General features: G+C 44.6%; 1 protein-coding gene across 1 annotated transcript in view; it reads left to right on the forward strand.

Annotated features, from left to right (window-relative positions):
• Positions 1-12,035, forward strand: part of LOC113892722 (putative tetratricopeptide repeat protein 41) — an 82,342-nt gene that overhangs the window by 51,512 nt on the left and 18,795 nt on the right. The window contains exons 9-11 of the mRNA XM_027541951.1: positions 5,729-5,876; positions 6,776-6,928; positions 11,245-11,378. Of these exons, the coding sequence (XP_027397752.1) occupies positions 5,729-5,876; positions 6,776-6,928; positions 11,245-11,378 (435 nt within the window). The remainder of the gene's footprint in view (positions 1-5,728; positions 5,877-6,775; positions 6,929-11,244; positions 11,379-12,035) is intronic.

A 12,035-nucleotide genomic window follows, 5' to 3' on the forward strand; every position in this document is an offset into this window, starting at 1 on the left:
ATCACTCACCTAGAGCCAGACATCCTGGAATGCGATGTCAAGTGAGCCTTAGGAAGTATCACTACGAACAAAGCTAGTGGAGGTGATGGAATTCTAGTTGAGCTATTTCAAATCCTAAAAGATAATGCTGTGAAAGTGCTGCACTCAATATGGCAGCAAATTTGGAAAACTCAGCAGTGGCCACAGGACTGGGAAAGGTCCATTTTCATTCCAATCCCAAAGAAAGGCAATGCCAAAGAATGCTCAAACTACCGCACAATTGTACTCATCGCACACGCTAGCAAAGTAATGCTCAAAAGTCTCCAAGCCAGGCTTCAGCAATACGTGAACCATGAACTTCAAGATGTTCCAGCTGGATTTAGAAAAGGCAGAGGAACCAGAGATCAAATTGCCAACATCCGCTGGATCATGGAAAAAGCAAGAGAGTTCCAGAAAAACATCTATTTATGCTTTATTGACTATGCCAAAGCCTTTGACTGTGTGGGTCACAACGAACTGTGGAAAATTCTGAAAGAGATGGGAATACCAGACCACTTGACCTGCCTCTTGAGAAACCTATATGCAGGTCAGGAAGCAACAGTTAGAACTGGACATGGAACAGCAGACTGGTTCCAAATAGGAAAAGGAGTACGTCAAGGCTGTATATTGTCACCCTGCTTATTTAACTTTATTGCAGAGTACATCATGAGAAATGTTGGACTGGAAGAAGCACAAGCTGGAATCAAGATTGCTGGGAAAAATATCAATAACATCAGATATGCAGATGACACCACCCTTATGGCAGAAAGTGAAGAAGAACCAAAGAGCGTCATGATGAAAGTGAAGGAGGAGAGTGAAAAAGTTTGCTTAAATTTCAATATTCAGAAAACTAAGATCATGGGACCCGGTCCCATCACTTCATGGAAAATAGATGGGGAAACAGTGTCAGACTTTATTTATTTGGGCTCCAAAATCACTGCAGATGGTGACTGCAGCCATGACATTAAAAGATGCTTACTCCTTGGAAGGAAAGTTATGACCAACGTAGACAGCATATTAAAAAGTAGAGATATTACTTTGCCAACAAAGGTCCATCTAGTCAAAGCTATGGTTTTTCCAATAGTCATGTATGTATGTGAGAGTTGGACTATAAAGAAAGCTGAGTGCCAAAGAATTGATGCTTTTTTTTTTTAAATTTTATTTTATTTTTAAACTTTACAATATTGTATTAGTTTTGCCAAATATCGAAATGAATCTACCACAGGTATACCTGTGTTCCCCATCCTGAACCCTCCTCCCTCCTCCCTCCCCATACCCTCCCTCTGGGTCATCCCAGTGCACCAGCCCCAAGCATCCAGTATCGTGCATCGAACCTGGACTGGCGACTCATTTCATATATGATATTCTACATGTTTCAATGCCATTCTCCCAAATCTTCCCACCCTCTCCCTCTCCAACAGAGTCCATAAGACTGATCTATACATCAGTGTCTCTTTTGCTGTCTCGTACACAGGGTTATTGTTACCATCTTTCTAAATTCCATATATATGTGTTAGTATACTGTATTGGTGTTTTTCTTTCTGGCTTACTTCACTCTGTATATTAGGTTCCAGTTTCATCCACCTCATTAGAACTGATTCAAATGTATTCTTTTTAATGGCTGAGTAATACTCCATTGTGTATATGTACCACTGCTTTCTTATCCATTCATCTGCTGATGGGCATCTAGGTTGCTTCCATGTCCTGGCTATTATAAACAGTGCTGCGATGAACATTGGGGTACACGTGTCTCTTTCCCTTCTGGTTTCCTCAGTGTGTATGCCCAGCAGTGGGATTGCTGGATCATAAGGCAGTTCTATTTCCAGTTTTTTAAGGAATCTCCACACTGTTCTTCATAGTGGCTGTACTAATTTGCATTCCCACCAACAGTGTAAGAGAGTTCCCTTTTCTCCACACCCTCTCCAGCATTTATTGCTTGTAGACTTTTGGATTGCAGCCATTCTGACTGGCGTGAAATGGTACCTCATAGTGGTTTTGATTTGCATTTCTCTGATAATGAGTGATGTTGAGCATCTTTTCATGTGTTTATTAGCCATCTGTATGTCTTCTTTGGAGAAATGTCTATTTAGTTCTTTGGCCCATTTTTTGATTGGGTCATTTATTTTTCTGGAGTTGAGCTGTAGGAGTTGCTTGTATATTTTTGAGATTAGTTGTTTGTCAGTTGCTTCATTTGCTATTATTTTCTCCCATTCTGAAGGCTGCCTTTTCACCTTGCTAATAGTTTCCTTTGTTGTGCAGAAGCTTTTAATTTTAATTAGGTCCCATTTGTTTATTTTTGTTTTTATTTCCAATATTCTGGGAGGTGGGTCATAGAGGATCCTGCTGTGATGTATGTCGAAGAGTGTTTTGCCTATGTTCTCCTCTAGGAGTTTTATAGTTTCTGGTCTTACGTTGAGATCTTTAATCCATTTGTGTATGGTGTTAGAAAGTGGTCTAGTTTCATTCTTTTACAAGTGGTTGACCAGTTTTCCCAGCACCACTTGTTAAAGAGATTGTCTTTAATCCATTGTATATTCAGGCTCTATTACAAAGCCACAGTTATCAAGACAGTATGGTACTGGCAAAAAGACAGAAATATTGATCAATGGAACAAAATAGAAAGCCCAGAGATAAATCCACGCACATATGGACACCTTATCTTTGACAAAGGAGGCAAGAATTGATGCTTTTGAACTGTGGTGTTGGAGAAGAGTCTTAAGAGTCCCTTGGACTGCAAGGAGATCCAACCAGTCCATCTTAAAGGAGATCAGTCCTGAGTGTTCATTGGAAGGACTGATGTTGAAGCTGAAACTCCAATACTTTGGCCACCTGATGCGAAGAGCTGACTCATTTGAAAAGACTCTGATGCTGGGAAAGGTTTACAATCAGACAAGGAATAAGGACTCTAGACTTATGTCGTATTTAAATAGCTATGTCAATTAGCTTCTGTTGTATAGCAAACCACCCTGAAACTCAACAGGTCAAAAACCAACAACCGCTTGTTGTTGCCCGTGTGTATGGGCCACCAAGCGGATCCCCTTCGTCCGGGCTGGGCTCATGCAAGCTTCTGCAACCCAGCTGGCAGGGCCAGTGGGCTCCAACTCTCAGAACACCTCACCCTGATGTCTGGTGGCAACAGGGTTCTGGGCACGAGCTGCTCATCATTCAGGAAATAGCCCAGTCCTGCTCCCCTGGGGGCCCGCAGAATTCCAAGAGTGAGAGCACATGTTTACGCCTCAACTGAGAACTGGCACAGCACCCTCTTACTCTGCATGTGGTTGGTCACAGCAAGTCGCCAGGCTTCAGTCTGGGGCCAAGAAAGAGACTCTGACCTCTGCATGGGAGGAGGTGCAGGGTGGCATTGCCAAGGGGGGAGTTGGGTACAGGTTGGCGTGGAGAATTACAGATGTCTTCACAGTCTGATGTAAGATTTAAGGTCACCTTGGGAAAGTTACTTACCCTCTCTGCATTTCACCTGTAAATCCACCTTGACAGTAATAGTTAACATTCGTTTCGTTACGTACTTTGTGCTTACCACGTACAAAGCACTTCATGTTGATGATCTCTTTTGTCTTCTGGTATACGTCCTGTGATTGATATATATATATATATATATATATATATATATATATATATATATATACAGTTACTCCCATTTCACAGATGAGGAAACTGAAGGTCAGAGAGATGAAATCAAGTACGTCAGCTCCCAGCACTGGCACCTCTGGTGCCAGGAGTCTGAGAGGCCTATCTGACTACTTATCTGGGCCTATCTGGCCCTAAGACCTGTCTGCACAACTCATTGCTGCGCAGAATCTCTTCTAGTGTTGGCCTTTATAAAGCTCTAACGCTCCACATGTAGAGGCTGGCTTCTAAGTCATCATCCTAATGCAGGCAGGCCTGGTTTCAGGCATGCTGGGACCTTGGTGAGCGGAGGAAAGCCATGTGGAAACTAGTGAGAGAGTCATTTCCTAGGTAGGTTGATAGGAAATCTAGGGGTCCCCAAGGAGAGAGGGGTCTGGAATTCTCAAGGAGGAAGAAAGGACAAACTTTTTTTCTTTCTCCACATTCCTTAGGATAATATAACAATAATGTATCCTGCCTAAGGACAGTCTTTGGATTCAACCTTCTGTTATCTTAAAATGTTAATTATGGGAGTAGACCTGGTCTTTACAAGGATGTATCTTGCCTGAGGACTGTGTTATCTTAAAATGTAAATTATGGGAGTAGGTCTGATGAGGTCTTTACAACCTCCAGATATTCTTTGGATTATATAACTTCATTGTTAACACTAGCAAGCGGGTACTCTTTCTGCCCCTTTCTGATGCCTATGTCAGAAGCTTTTTCTATCTCCTTTATACTTTAATAAAACTTTATTACACAAAAGCTCTGAGTGATCAGGCCTCGTCTCTGGCCCCGGATTGAATTCTTCTCCTCCAGGGGCCAAGAACCCCGGTGTATTTGCGTGATTCAACAACAACCTTTCACCAGGGATACTTCTGTGGGTTCCGGGACTGGCCTCTTAGAGCCAGTTGGGCAACGAATGGGGTGCTATTGATGATGGGATGCTTTTTTGATAATTTAATGGTAATCTTTTATAGTTAAAGCTGAATTCCATAGTATAGGGAGTTAAATCTGCCTTGTTTACTGCTAGCAATGCTCTAATAAGACCTTCTGGAAGCATAATTATAGTTTTATCTCTTTGCATAATAGAGTGTGGGCTTCCCTGGTGGCTCAGACGGTTAAGCGGTAAAGCATCTATCTGCAGTGTGGGAGACCCGGGTTCGATCCCTGGGTCGGGAAGGTGGCCTGGAGAGGGAAATGGCAACCCACTCCAGTACTCTTGCCTGGAAAATTCCATGGATGGAGGAGCCTGGTAGGCTACAGTCCATGGGGTCGCAGAGTCGGACATGATTGAGCGACTTCACTTCAGTATTACAGAGTGTGGCTTGGAAAACCGTGGACTTCCCTGGTGGCTCAGCTGGTAAAGAATCTGCATGCAATGTGGGACACCTGGATTTGATCTCTGGGTTGGGAAGATTGCCTGGAGAAGTGAATGGCGGCCCACTCCAGTATTCTAGCCTGGAGAATTCCATGGACTGTATAGTTCATGGGGTCACAAAGAGTTGGACATGACTGAGTGACTTTCATTTCCACTTTGGAAAACCATAAAACCTTCTACTTTTTAGAAGTCTATTATTGTTAGCATATCTAACTCAAAATAACTAGCAAAATCTTAGGCCTTTGCAAAGGGTGCATTTGATGTGTATCTAGGTACAGCACGTTATTTATTAATTAGGTTTATGGGGCTTATTCATGTGTTTGTGTCATAAGGCTGTAATGTTTTGTTGTTCCTTATTCAAGCCTGTACCAGCTGCCTTTTGTAGAACTCAGTTACCACGATGATAGTTGGTCTTACCACATCCATATTCTCTATTTCTGACCTGTTCATTTGTAAAATAGACTCGAATTTGGTTTCAATCTATTGTCTTTGTTCCTTGGCCCCATAACTGCTGCCCACATACAAAATTTGTTACTTGAAAACCAAGTCCTGTGCAATGTAGATCAGTAATTGATTTATTAAGAAAAAAACCCAACTATTGGCAGTGATAAAGAAATGCTACCAAATGCTCTGCCTAGTGACTTCTTAACTCTTCTGTAGGAAAAAGCCTGGAGCATCATCTTCTTTGCCAAAATTTATTCCCTGCAGGCAGAGTGCTGAACAACCTGGCAAAGTCAGCATCTGAGGAGTACTTAAAAGAAAACCATATTTTGCAATGTGCTACTGAAATTTCCAGCTTACTGGACAGCAATCCCTGCGACCAGGCCACCATGAAATACACTGAAGGTGTTCTAACGTAAGCATGTGTTTTTCTTGAAAAATGTCTTAGTTTTCTGTACTAGCTGTTATTGTTACAATTAATCTACTTAATCCATACTTGCCCATCCATGTCCCACCTGACTGACTGGGTTAAGAAAGGCTGAATTTTAGCATTTCTATCCTCTGGTTCAGTATTCTCAACCATGGGCAATTTTATTCCCCCTGGAACCTTTGGCAAAGGTCTGGAGACATGTTAGCTTGTCATGACTGGGGGCATTGCTCCTGGCAGCTAGCGGGTACAGGCCAGGAATGCTACTAAACATTATACACGGCACAGGACCCTCCACAACAAACTGTCCAACCCTAAAGGTCAATAGTAGAGATGTGGATGAACCTAGAGTCTGTCATACAAAGTGGAGTAAGTCAGAAAGAGAAAAACCAAATATTGAATGTTAATGCACATATATGGGATCTGGAAGATGGTAGAGAGGAACCTGTTTGCAGGGCAGCAGTGGAGATGCAGATGTGGAGAATGGACTTGTGGACACAGTTCGGGAAGGAGAGGGTGGGATGAGTCGAGAGAGTGCATTCATATATGTATATACTACAGGTGTGAAATAGATAGCTAGTGGGAACCTGCAGTTTTGCACAGGGAGCTCAGCTCAGTGCTCTGTGATGACCTAGACTGATGGGATTGGGGTGGTGGTGGAAGGGAGGCTTGAGAGGAAGGAGGAAAATAGTGTCCCAGTTTCTCATGATGTATGCACATCTTATCAATCACTTTGAAAGCCTCAAATCTCTGCTGATACAAACTGTTGTGCTGTTTTGTGTCTTGAATACAAAGGACGTTTATGAGATTTGGTTTTGGAAGCACAACAAAGGTAGCCAACATGTATCGTGCCCGGTAAGTCACACACGTGTGCATTTTGTTTTCAGATTTGCTGCTGGAAACACTTGTCTTGCAAAAATGAAACTTCAGGAATGCTTAAATATCAGGAGAAATTTGTTTGGTGAGAAAAGCATCCTAGTCGGAGAAATTATGGAATTTTTAGCAGATTTACTGTTTTTCCCACTGAGACACAGTGAAAGGTAAGTTTTTATGAAATGTTTCAAGTCGTGTGTTTCCTTCCCCCCGCCCCCCTAAAAAAAAGCCCACGTTTGGCAGGGAGATCTGTACTCACTCATAGGGGTATCTCACTTCTTTGGCTCCAGCCTTGTCCAGAAAATGAGAGACTCACCAGGCCTGAGATTTCACCCTGATCTATTTGTCAGGACACTGAGCATCATGAATTTGAAAGGCACTCTTAGCTCACAAACCATGTAGAGGTTTTGGCAGGAGGAAAAGTAAAAAGGAGTACGGGGTCACACTCCCAGCATCACTCCTGGGTCTTGTGAGGAAAGGGGTTGTGCTTGAGGCCTCTGTGGAGTGTGGGTCTGTAGCATCATGCCTGCTGGTCTGTTTTGTGCAAGAGCCTGCTGCTGTCTCAGGCTGCGCTGTCCTGATACCCCTCCTCGCTGGGGAAGACCTCTTGCTCTCTTGCCATGTGTGGGGCTTTCCTCAGCTCCCCACACAAGGCACTGCTAAAGCTGTATTCATAGAACTTGTTAAAGAAAGGTAAGGCAGCCTTTATTCAGACCTTTCATGAGAGGCATATGGACCCCCGCAGTGGGGTTCTGCAGTTGAGACAGACAGGACTCAGCTCTGAATCAAGAAGGATTGGGTGGAGGAGGGGGGTGATCCATAGTGGATGGACAGTTACTAAGAGGAGACATGAAGGGCGGGGTGGGGGTAGACTCTGGGTAAACTGATCTAACAGGATTCTTGCTAAGGCAGGTCGGGGGGAGCAGAGGTCACTGTGGGACAGTGAGGGTGAGGAATCGGAGAAGGACGGTAATCAGATATCAAGCAGGGCTGAACTGACTGAGCAGGATCCTCGCTGAAGCTGGACAAGGCAGAGATGAACACAGAAGCCCAGAAGTTGAGGTCCAGTTGGGAACTGCTCAGGAGAGCCTGCGTAGAGTTTGGTCAGGAGACTCTGTCAGCACCTGTGTTTTAAAGCAGGTTGTAGCTATCACCCTCAGGGTCTAATTCCTGTTAGGATCTGCCAGGCAAGACCACGTCTTCCTTTGACAGGCTGGTGTGAGCGAAGGTTCTCTGTGAGTCCACAGAGAGTCCATCACACCCTTCCTTCGGCCTGGCCTGCACTGTTTCACACACAGGTGAGCTGACTGAAGGGTCAGGGATGCTCTAAGTGAAATTATAAAGTTTTGAGGTTTTGCTTTTGCAGCCTTTCCCTCTCCTCCCTATTCCCTGCCTTGCCTTTCACTTTCTGCTGTCTGCCATCCTGGAGAGCATGTTACTTACACCAGGGAGAGGACCTCTTCTGGCTTTTGCTCCCAAGAAGAATATGACATGAGTCATCTCTGGCATTGAACTGCAGATCACTATTAACCCTTTCCAAGAGTGGTGTGCATGCTCAATAGTGTCTGACTCTCTGCGACCCTATGGACTGCAGCCTGCCAGGTTCCTTTGTCCATGGGATTTCCCAGGCAAGAATACTAGAGTGAGTAGCCATTCCCTTCTCCAGGGGATCTTCCTGACCCAGGGATTTTGTGTCTCCTACATCTCCTGCATTGGCAGGTGGATTCTTTACCACTGAGCCACCTGGGAAGCCCTTTCCAAGAGTATTTACCTTTCAAAGAGTAGTCCCTAATGGGAAAATGCTGGACAGCACAGCAAGCTGGCTCAGTGCTCTGTGATGACCTAAAGGGAGAGAATTGGGGTGGGGGGGGGAGGGGAGGCTCATGGGGGAGGGGAGAGATGTATACACATAACTGATTCACTTTCTTGTCAGCAGAAACTAACACAACATTGTAAAGCAATTATACTCCAATAAACAACAAAAAAAGACTAGCTCCAGTAAAGGTGCTTCTAAGAGTCATTACCAGTGCTCTATAGCAGTGCTGAAATGTTGGGCTCTGGGGTTCAATTGCCTGGGTTCAAATTTTGTTTCTACCGCCTGGTAACAGTGAGAACCTGGGCACATACTTAACGTGTTGGTGTCTCATTCATCTCCTTGTTGGTTAAATGAGAGCAGTGACAGTTTCTTCCTCGCAGAACGATGCTGAGAACTGAGAGATCCTCTGTGTGAAGTGCTGAGCAGAATGCCTGGCACACTGAAAGAGTTGATAAATTGAGTTCTTAGTATTATTATTTTGCTCCCCAGCAGGGAATTTTTGAGGCACTTGACACCACATAAACCTCCTTTTGTTCCTCTTAAGACCAGGACTGCGAGTAGAGAACAGGCCTTTCTTTAGAGAAGCAAAAGGCTTGACAGTAGAACCATTGCCTCGTAAAAGAGAAATCTAAACATGTAGCATACTGACTGAGTCATCGCTAGGCCTGGGCTGCCCCATCTCAAATCCAGGGCTGGCGGCTCGTGACTCACGGGACCCTGAACCCTGCTGCTGTTCCACGCGCGTGGCCTCTGCGTTGGAGGAGCTGACCATACTTGGTATCCTTCTTTCCAGACGTCACTGTCAATGGTCAACCTTCTGAAACGACTGAGAAGCCTTTTTCCTTGCTGAAGGTTGTCCTCAGGTGACCTCATTTTCCACATTGATTAAGACCAGGAAATATTTTGCAGTGGGACTCAGCTCACCTCTCAGACATATGGAGATCCTGTCTCCTGGTGGCCAGGGGCTCTTGAAACAGCTCTCATGCCCTACAGAAATAATCCGAGGGTCCTGAGGGCCCTGGGGAGTGGGGATAGGTAGGGATGGATACATGAGGTCAAATCACAGAGTTAGAAGTAACCCCCTGTACCCCAGGAAGGAGAAAGATGAACAAAGGGTCATAAGAGAAACAGGGATGTATTCTCAGTGAAGTCAATGTCATTGCTGTCTCTCAACTTTGAATCCATTCAGCAGCAGCCGCTTTTCATTGTGTGCCCTCCACAGACAAGTGTCTCCACTGCCTCACTTCCTGTTGATGTCATTCACCTTCTCCCTCCACCCAGCTCTGTTTTGTCCATCCTTATGAATGTCATCAGGAACATCCTAGTTCTGTGTCTTTGCACTTTGATCTTGAGGGTCCTCTGCTCTGGGAGCGTTTGACAGCATCAGTCATTCCTGAAACTGTGCTCTCCTGGTTTCTGAGCTACCCTCCATCATGGCCATCTTCTCTGATGACACCTTCTCGGGTTCTCTTGTGGGTTTTCTCTTTCTTTCCCAACTCTCGACCAGATGGCAGTGTTCTCTTGGGTTCAGTTCTTGAACTCTGCATGTCTCAGTCACAGTGCCCCAGCCTTGCCTGTGCCTCGGGCTGCAGCCAGCATTCAGTAAGGCGATGGCTTCTTGTCTCTGTCTCTTCAGACCTCCATCATCAGCTGCACACATGTGCATCCATTGGCCCTCTCCCTTCGGGTAGCCAGCATATTAGGGCAGTTCAGAGTGAACATTATCAACAGTGAACACATCCACACCCTCTCCATGAGAAAATGCATCTTCTCCCATGTCACCCAGTGCAGACCCCAGGGCAGCATCTTAATGATTCATCTGGGTGATATTTATTATAATCAGTCACCATGCTAAACACACTCCATACATTTTCTCACTTAATCCTCACCACAGGTCTGTTATCCTCATTGAGAACATGAGAAAACCAAGGTTTAGGAGCCTTGATGCCTAACCACTGTGTCACTGCCAAGCCCGCCTGACTTCAGAGCTCTAGCTCCTAACCTCGTCATCCTACTGCCCAAGAGGATATCAGGGCTCCTGGCACCAGGCCCACTACCTTCCATGTGATGCCAAGACTTAGCAGGTCTCCTGTCACATCTGTGGCCACTGCATTAGCTCAGACCCTCATCATTCTTTGTCTGGACCAACTGGTCTCACTGCATAAATTGTCATCTGCTACTTCACTTGCACCCAGGTGAAGTTTCTAACAAGCAAATTTAATCATATCACTCTTTTAAAAAAAAATTATTTATTATTTATTAAGCTGTGCTGGGTCTTATTTGCAGCATGCAGGATCTTTAGTTGCAGCATGTGGGATCTAGTTCTCTGACCAGAGGTCGAACCTGGGCTTCTGCATTAGGAGCACAGAGACTTAGCCACTGGACCACCAGGGAAGTCCCTGAACCACGTCAGTCTTAATGAAAATGCTTCAATATTGAAGTCCCAAACTCCTAGGTTCACACTCAATACTCTTAACAAGTGGTTGGTCCTATGTTTCACTCTCCAATCTCTCCTTCTGCCTGGGGACACTCTCTGAGGGCAGAGGTTAGTCTTCCTTATCTTTGCACCTGGGCCCCAGCACCAGCATTCCATGAATGTTTGTTGGATACATGGATGAACGCCATGCTTCTTCGATGCAAAACTTTGATTAAATTTCTCTTTTCTAGATTCCAAAGGAAGCAAGCAATTGAATATTATAAACAAGTGATAAAAATAAAGGAAAATGCGGGCACTCTGGCCAACTCCTCACTCGTAAGGAATCAACTGAGCATTAGCCTAAGTGATACCTTGTGTAAATTAGGTAATTGCTTTGACATATTTCTATTAGAAGCAGATGACTTTTCCCTCCATCTCACTTGCATACTTTGCTTATTTTTAAACAGTCTTCATCTCTGAAGTCAGCAACTCCTGTTCCATATTATTTTCAACTTTCTCTCTCTGTCTCTCTGTCTCTCTCTTTTTTTTTTTTTTGCTGCTTATTTACTTTCCCTCATTAGATAAGTGTCTTAGTCTGTTGCTATAACAGAATAGACTGGGTGGGTTAAACAACAGAATTTTATTTCTCATAGTTCTGGAGCCTTGGAAGTCCAAGATCAAGGTGTCAGCAGATTAAATGTCTGGTGAGTGCCTATCTTGGGCTTCTCAGGTGGCACAGTGGTAAAGAATCTGTCTGCCAATGTAGGTGATGTGGGTTTGATCCCTGGGTGGGGAAGAATCTCTGGAGTAGGAAATGGCAACCCACTTCACTATTCTTGCCTGGAAAATTCTGTGGACAGAGGAGCCTGGTGGGCTGCTTTCCATGGGGTTGCAAACAGTTGGACAGGATTGAGCAACTGAGCTCAAGGCCTATCTACTGGTTCAGAGACAGCTGTTTTCTTGGCAGGCCCTCACGTAGTGGAAGAAAGAGCCCGAGAGCTCTCTGGAGGTCTCTTTTATAACGGCACTAATCCCATTCATG

Source organism: Bos indicus x Bos taurus, chromosome 5 (genome assembly GCF_003369695.1).
Source record: "Bos indicus x Bos taurus breed Angus x Brahman F1 hybrid chromosome 5, Bos_hybrid_MaternalHap_v2.0, whole genome shotgun sequence".
NCBI lineage: Eukaryota > Metazoa > Chordata > Mammalia > Artiodactyla > Bovidae > Bos > Bos indicus x Bos taurus.